General features: G+C 46.4%; 1 protein-coding gene across 1 annotated transcript; it reads left to right on the forward strand.

Annotated features, from left to right (window-relative positions):
- The first annotated feature begins 387 nt into the window (after positions 1-387).
- LOC146183831 (uncharacterized) lies at positions 388-1,119 on the forward strand. The gene has a single exon (XM_084608429.1). It carries the CDS (start codon positions 388-390, stop codon positions 1,117-1,119), a length of 732 nt encoding a protein of 243 aa, XP_084464555.1.
- The last annotated feature ends 6,767 nt before the right edge of the window (positions 1,120-7,886 follow it).

The following is a 7,886-nucleotide window of genomic DNA, read 5'->3' on the forward strand; positions in this document are numbered from 1 at the left end:
TGCCGCGCGGTGGCGCTCGCCACGCTGTTTGCCCCAAAACCCCAAAACGTTGGTTTGCCCGACTGGCGCGGCCCTTTGTACCTGCGCTCGCAGTGGTTTTGCACGTGTGCGTGTTTGTGGTGTGTGGTGCCGTGATTATTGTCACTTGCTTATGTCTACGAAGGGAGTAGCGAACATGCCACGTTGCTTCGTGCCCGGCTGCAAAAGCGGTTATGGCTCCCAGACACCTGCTACCGGGAAAAGACATTTTTTTCGGCGACCCTGTACATCTCCTAGAATGGCAGCGCATGATTCCCCGACTGAACAGACAGCTTTCTAGCTCTTTCGTTGTATGTGATGTACACTTCCACGACGAGGATGTACTAAAACATTTTGTGCACCAGATTAATGGTGACACTGTCGTCATTCCGCGCGACACGTGGGCATGAATCTCATCCTACAGTTGTGAGCTTTACCCAAATATTTCGACTGCTGCGTGGAAGTGTGGAGGGTGCACCGAGTGCTGTGCTTGTGGGTGTTCAAGACACACTGAAGAAATGCAGAGAAGCACACCGATGCAAGCAAGCTCACCTGCATGAACTGATTGAGTCGAGGATGCTCGACTTAACTTCTGAAGTTGACACGCCCGATCACAGTGACAGTGACCACATTTACTCGAAAGCAGAAGTCGATGAAAGCATACTATACTATTTTTCAGGCTATGTGGTCCACAAATTCTCCAAAACCTCAACTGGCACTTCCTGCATGGAAGATATCAGCTCTCATGTGCCAGTTGTTGGCAAAGACGCATACCTTACAGTGTATAAAAGCTTCAATCAAGGATGCCTAAAGCATCCCACAAAAAAGGTGCTAGAGTTTACTAATATTGTGAACAAAGCAGGTTCGGTTTCCTTGAAAGGAGGTCCAGTTTTTGGGGACATTTTTTGGGATGTGCTTGATGAGCTGGAATTCCAAAACCTTGCCCGGCTTGGTTGTGCAGAACATAAGGCCACTTTTACATGCCAGGTTCTGCATTTCGTCATAGTTAAACGCATGCACTTCTATGCGAGAGACCAGAATCGCCTGCTGGAAAACAGAGAAAAGGTTGCCATTGCAAATAAAAAAGCTCGCCTTCTGTAGCCATTCTCGCTGTGCTTCCAACTCAGTGTGCCTGCATTTAATGCTTGCCTATGCTCACTGAAATTAACACTCTAAAAATTAAAGTGCAAAACGCTGCTCCCGGCTGTGCGATCATTGCAAATAAAAAGCTCGTCTTCTGCAGCTATTCCCTCCGTGCATCCGGCTAAAGTGTGTCTGCATTTAATACTCGTGTCCAGTGAAATCGGCATTGTAAAAAACGCGAAAACGCTGCTCGCATGCGCGGTGCTCTGTTGGTAACAGCGCGGAATTTCGTGAATCCGAACTAGAAACGGAATATCGCTGGTTCTCATTCCTTAATGTGCCGTGCATTCTCCCGAATAGCTATTGATAGCTTTACTCCAACAAATACTAAAATGTCCAGGATAAACGTCGCAAATGCGATGCGATAAAGCGCGAGGCAAATAAACGATCTTTTTTTTTTTCGAACTGGCATCAGCCTGCTCTTTACCTCACCCAGCCTGTACCCTCAGGCGAAACATTTTTTTTAACCATGAGACTGAAGTTTTAACGTGACAGCTCCAAAAGCCCAGCAAATTTGAACTCTACGTGCCCGTTCCCAGTTTTATCGTGGATGAGAACCGGCGAAGGCTGCCACCACACCAACAGCAGAGTGCGAGCGGTTTCGGGCCGACAGCGACCGCAGCGCCGCGTGGCGAGTGGAAACGGACGGGAGCCGCTTTCTCGGGAGTGACTCGGGGGAGCTTGCAAACTGAAAGGAATCTAAAAACGTTGGTACTGGCCGATAATATAGTACAATCTTGATGTTATAACAAGACAGGAATTTCTATAATAATATAGTATTCCAGAGGGCGATTCGCATAATTTGTCAACGGATTATGTTCTGATGTCCAGTGAGCGGATGCGTTTTGGCTCTGTAGTTTTGGCTACATAGCCACAGAAGCCTGTCCGCGAGCATAGTAGAGTATCCGTGCGCTTCTGAAAGTCACCATCCACTGTAGCGGTGCACTTGTGTTTGCAATTCTAGAGTTGAGAAATGGTCAGCATATTTTGAACAAGCTATGTCTGCGTAGTGTTAGCGGTGTATTATAGGGGCAAAGGGGCAACTTATGGATCGAAATGGAATGGCAATAATCAACCTTTGAAAGGTGCTTTGGAAGGGGAGGATGAAACATTTCGTTGGAACCGCGATCAAAGAATTGATCACATCATTTCCAGATAACACTTGAGCTCGTTTCGCTCGCCTAGCATGGCTTGTTCCCAGTTAATTAGCTCTTGAGTGGATTCGGTGTGTATAGAGTTATATTAGGTGCAATTGCTTTGGTGATGCTGCAGAAATTTCGAGTCTGGCGCGAAGACTGAAGCTGATGTACTATATCCGGCCGCACCAGTTACCCACAGCAGACTGGAGGCAGCATGACAACTCGGCTTCTTCGCTTGTGGTGGATGGTCGCTGAAAGTTGCGCCTTTCTCTCGAGTGGAGTCACCAACTCTTTACGCACGAAACAGGAGAAAAAAAATGCGTTGGGCTTCTAAGTGCTCTGCGCAGATTTGCAATTTATTAGCAAGTTAGCAGAATTACTTTTGTGCCCAAGCAGATCGTAAACCTCTGCAGCTACCGTTTAGAAAAATTGCGCGAATGGGGTCACCCAAACTGAGACAGAAACACCAAAATGGCGTGGTTTAGGAAAGCAAATTATGAAATGGCTCATTTTATTTATCCCGCCAGGGTGACGCAGTGGTTAGGGCTACTATGCCGATGGATGCGGGATCAAATCGTGGTCTTGGCGGCCGCTTTTCGGTGGAGGCGCAAAGCAAGGCGCCCGTGTGCTGTGCGATGTCAGTGCACGTTAAAGAACCCCAGATGGTCGAAATGTTTCATAATCATCCACTATGGCGTCTCTTATAGCCTGAATCGCTTTGAGACATTAAACCCCACGAACCAAACCAATCCACTTTTCATTTCCCAAGACCCGGCATATCCCTCTACACATCAGACGAGCGTTGGGAAGGAAAACCCCAGCCATCTTCATAACTTGATGTTTGCGCGCTCTAGTCTGTTGTTCCCGACAGTGCACGCGCACATCGGGCTTTATCATTAATATCTGTTACCCTGAAGTCGGTGTGTGCACTTCAATCTTTGTCACGTCTTACCTGGTTACGAACACCCTTATAAAAACAGAAGAGACAGTACGCTCTGTACTTTGGGCTTGTTATATGACAGACGCGACTGACTTCACAGGAGACATAAAATTATTTTGTATTTGTGCATTGGAATTCCTCAGCGTGATAAAAGCGTAAATAGTCAATTGACCTTGTTGGTGAAAATTCATATCTGAAACAGAACGGAGGACGGGACGCTAAATAAAATTCATCTTAGCAGCTGGGCTTATCGCGGGCCTTGTGTTCTGTCGTGCCGTGTTACACACCTCTTCTCTTGTACTTTTCTTTCCTTAGCCTTTCAGCCTATACATGAGCCTTTGCTTCATCAGTCAAATAAAATCCGCCACTTTATAGTCACCGCTTGTGGAGCTTGCTTCGGCCTCTGTCCTTCGCAGTTTTGCATATGCGATAAGTGGGATCACCTGATGCCGAAATGGTTCTGATGATTTGATTCAAGCGTGTGAATAGTTCCGGTTGTTGTATCTCACTGCAATACTGCGAGGTCTGGAGACGGTGAAGTTTTCTGCCACTTAATCTTTTGAGCTGAAGTTACAAGAGGATCGACCGCAGCTTCTACGAGGCCGACTTTCTTGCTAGCTTCTTCGTTTCTTGGAACGAAGCTCGCGTTCACAGTATTAACTGTAGAACAATGCACGTCATTCGGATATTTTTCTCTCGAGGGGAGGGAAGCCGCCTCGCTACGCGCATCCGTGTGTTCCTGTAGCCTTACATTGTATGGTTTTTTGCTTAGCTGTCGGCAGCCGCTGATGCATTCTGATGTGGGCATCGATCTGCTGCCCACCTGTCTCCAACGTTCTCAGTGACAGTGACGGAGAATCGCTAATCGCAACCAAGTACCTGATCGCACTTAGTTGCGAAAAGCTTCTATCGCGGCAATATTGGTCCATCGCTACGGCCTTCCGAGTTTTCACTGCGACGCGATACAGTGGCTCTTTGCTCCTCCTGTCCCTTTTACTTCCCGGAACTGGGGTCATTGACAAGACATGATTTCCAGGTTCCGGTAATAAGGTCCCCGGAAAACATGGCCCCGGAGTAAAAGTCTCCGGTATATATGGCTTCGGAAAAAATGTACCAGCACAAAAATTAAAGAGCACTGCAGAGTCTGCATTGGAGTAATGCGAAAGCACAGATGTAGGTTGCTTCTGTTTGCTTCACGTTTCTTAATTCACTTATTGTTTACCTATTTTACTCTTTGGTACTTTCAAACAGCGCGCCAATCCCTTCCTATGCCCTTTTTCGGCTGTATTTCCGGTTGCTTGACGTCAAACTCTTGACGTCACCCTAATTGCCTGCCCTTATAACCTATATAAGAGTTTGGTACTTTCAAATTGCGCGTCAATAGCTTCCTATGCTCTTTTTTGGCTTGACTTCAGGTTTCGTGACGTCACATCCTTGACGTTAACTTAATTGACTGATTTATTTACTATTTTAGTATTTGATACATTCAAATGTGCCGCCACGCCATTGACTAATGCGACCATTTTCGCCTTGATTTTTACATTTTGGCCTAATTATTTTTTCGGACGCAATATTACGTCACCTCTATCAATTAACGCCACTCAGTACCCTCTACAACTTCTGAGTTGCTCACAATTGCTGCGGACACGATTTTACGGACGTGGTCTGCGGACAGAAATTTGTGAACATAGCGAAGAAATGCTTTCGCATTAAAAAGTCGCAATTTGCGAAGTTAGAAGAAATGTCCCCAAAAGGATGCAGTCTAACATTGAGCTTTCGCCTCACCTGGAAGCGAAGGTTCAGCTGATGTTACTGTCAATAACATGTTGCGATTTTTACCTTAGAATTTCTTTTGTGGTTTTACCTTGAGGGTAATTTGCATATTTGTTCCAAACGTTTCTTGCTTTCCCCCTATTGTGGTTCCTTTTGTGCCATCAGTCTTAAGACTGCGTTACCCCGTGGAGAGGGGCAATATTGTATGCTATAGCGCTTCCACCCGTCCTCTTGAAAGTGGCCAAACACTGAAACGATGCGGAGCGTTCGTTACAACAAAAAAGCACAAACCTAAACGTAACCTATATAAATCTAACCGGATCGCATGTCGATGGACTTTTTCGCCATGCCTTCTTTACTCCTATACTGCCTGTAAGTGACAGGCACCCAGAGGAGCCAGATCCAAAACAATGGTTACACCTGTTCTTAAATTAGGAATCCAGTAAAAAGTTCAATTTCTTTAGTACATTGTTTCGGAAGAATTCAGTCTTAGGACGAATTTTTGCTTAGGGGACGATTTTTCCTAGAGGCATCTTCCTGAAGGGCCTTTTCTGGTGGTTATGTTTTTCCGAGGCCTTATCCTCCGGGGACATTTTTTCCGGGGATGTTTTTACCTACACCTGATTTTTCCGCCCCCAATTCCTCTCTCTGCGTTGTTTGCGGACATCAACCTGCTTTTAAATTATGGACCTCGGATTCTCGACCCGAAATGCGCACGTAGGAGGGTCGTCGCATACGAAACGCAAGAGACGGGAATCGTAGTTGGCGAAACGCACCGAAAGGATTTATGTTTTCGTGTTTACCTCATGTTTACAGCTAAGCAGATCAAAATACTGGAGCTAACCGAAATACACACGTAGGCCTCTGATAATTAAAATATTATACTTCCTTACCTCTAACCAGCTGGCGATACCGACTCTTTCAGTGTGGTCCAGTGAAAATGCTGTGGACACATGTTCGTGGACCTTTTACAATACAGGGGAACCCCCTCCTCAGAATAGGGGAAAGCATTTTTACGACTATAACGACTCCTTGCACGTGGTCAGCTTCGGCGCTGGTGCCAGAGCAGGCACAAGAGAAACATTTTAGCGAAGAGGACATTAGTTTTGCGAAAGCCGTATCGCGTGGTTGCACAAGCGTTCCTAAAATACCATTCCAAATCATAGTCATGATGGATGCTGTCAGTTCACTGCCTGTTACTGTAGTGAGTAAAAGTGCTAAGTGCCGCTAGTCCGGAACGTTTCAGACTTTCCGGAAGTAAGAGAGCACTACGGAGGTACAGTCTTTGTCAAAAGTGTAGAGTCCAGGGGGTCTGCTTCTGAGCCACTTTGTGCCGCTTGTAATAAATCTCCAGTGTTCCGAATCTCTTGGTGGTAAGAATATTTTTGTCCGATACCCTTTCCCATGCGAACGACCTCCACTAATGCTAAATCAGCGCCACGACCCGGCTTAGAAGCAGATCCCCTGGGTTCTAGACTTTTGACGGAGACTGTACATTTCTCATCCGCTTGGAGCAATGCAATGTATACCTGGCCTTAGGAACAGCTTGCGGCCTCCCAGGAAGTTAGCAAATTCAAGTTTCCACTTTGTTACATTTCTTTGAGTGCCTGCGTGCGAACAGGCCGCTTTCTTTAAATTCTGCGTGCGGTTTCTTTCGCAAGTTTTTTTTGAGCGTTTCTAATGCCGCCTCCTTAGATGCATTCTATTCGACTAAGAAGGAAATAAATACTCGCAACGTTGCCGAGAATGTGCCTACATAGCTACAGGCGCGAAAACGGCATCTGGGCCCGTGTTTTTGTGCATATACAATAACAATTGAACCCCTTGCGCGGAAGCCTTACCCTTTCATAATAGCGAAGAAGCCGCGCAAAAAGAAAACGCGGCACAAAGCAGACCATTCAACGTGGTTGCTATCAGCTGCTGATCTTGATGCCGCAGGTAAAATAGGTGTACACAATACACAAAAACACACACACAAAAAAAGATCAAAGTTGTAGAACATGCATATGGTAACGGCGGTTTCCTCCGCGCGTGCGTGTGTGTGCGTGCGTGCGTGTGCGTGTATTACGAGCGCGCGCGCACGTGTTTTCGGGTTATACCTTCAATAAAACGAACATTTGATTGTCAATGTTCTTGTAGTCTCTTTTGCGTTCCTATTGCGTCTTTTTCCGCCGTTCCTTCACTGCAAGCTGCCGAATCGGCTCGTCTAGCTTTACATCGTACATTACTTTGTATCGTATTTTATTCTTATTCGGATAAGCTGCATAATAGCCTACGAACAACGGCTCTACGAAGCCTAGACTAGACAGAACGAAACAAAGCGTGCTAACACGTTTTTCCCTTCTCGAGAAGTGCAACTCACTACAAGCTGAAGCTCTAAAGAGTCTGGTATTAATGTCCAAGCCTATGGTACAAGTTCGTCCTGTAACGTATCAAGGAAAATATTTGCGCGCCTCTGTGTCCTCCTTTTTTCAGGGGCTAATCTGATCTACCTTTTCACGTAGGCCGCATGAACGCGGCGTTTAGATCAAGTTTACTGTCTTTTATTTTTCTCTTGTTGGGGACCGGCACTTATTTACTGGCTTCTCGATCTCGCATTATGCCAAGATCTTCCTGCAGCACACTACGCACATTTTTAAAAATTGTACCACAGCGCACACTCGTCACGGTGTGTAAAGATTACTTGCGATGAAAGAAAGGCGCTATAACGTTCCCACTCTCGGTGCCCGCCGAAAACGCGCCATGAGGCGAAGGATAGAGAGAAGGAGGAGAAAAAGCGACGCTTTGGTGGAGGGCTGCGGCTTAATTTTTACCCCCTGGGGCTCTTTTAAGGGCGTTGGGCTGCGGAGCGCGAGGCCACGAGACCGAGCCCC

The sequence above is a fragment of the Amblyomma maculatum genome, chromosome 7 (genome assembly GCF_055883805.1).
Source record: "Amblyomma maculatum isolate TAMU_Amacu chromosome 7, ASM5588380v1, whole genome shotgun sequence".
NCBI classification, from domain to species: Eukaryota; Metazoa; Arthropoda; class Arachnida; order Ixodida; family Ixodidae; genus Amblyomma; species Amblyomma maculatum.

Coding starts and splice junctions, on each gene's coding strand:
- LOC146183831 (XM_084608429.1), top strand. CDS start 388: ATGGTGACACTGTCGTCATTCCGCGCGACACGTGGGCATGAATCTCAT.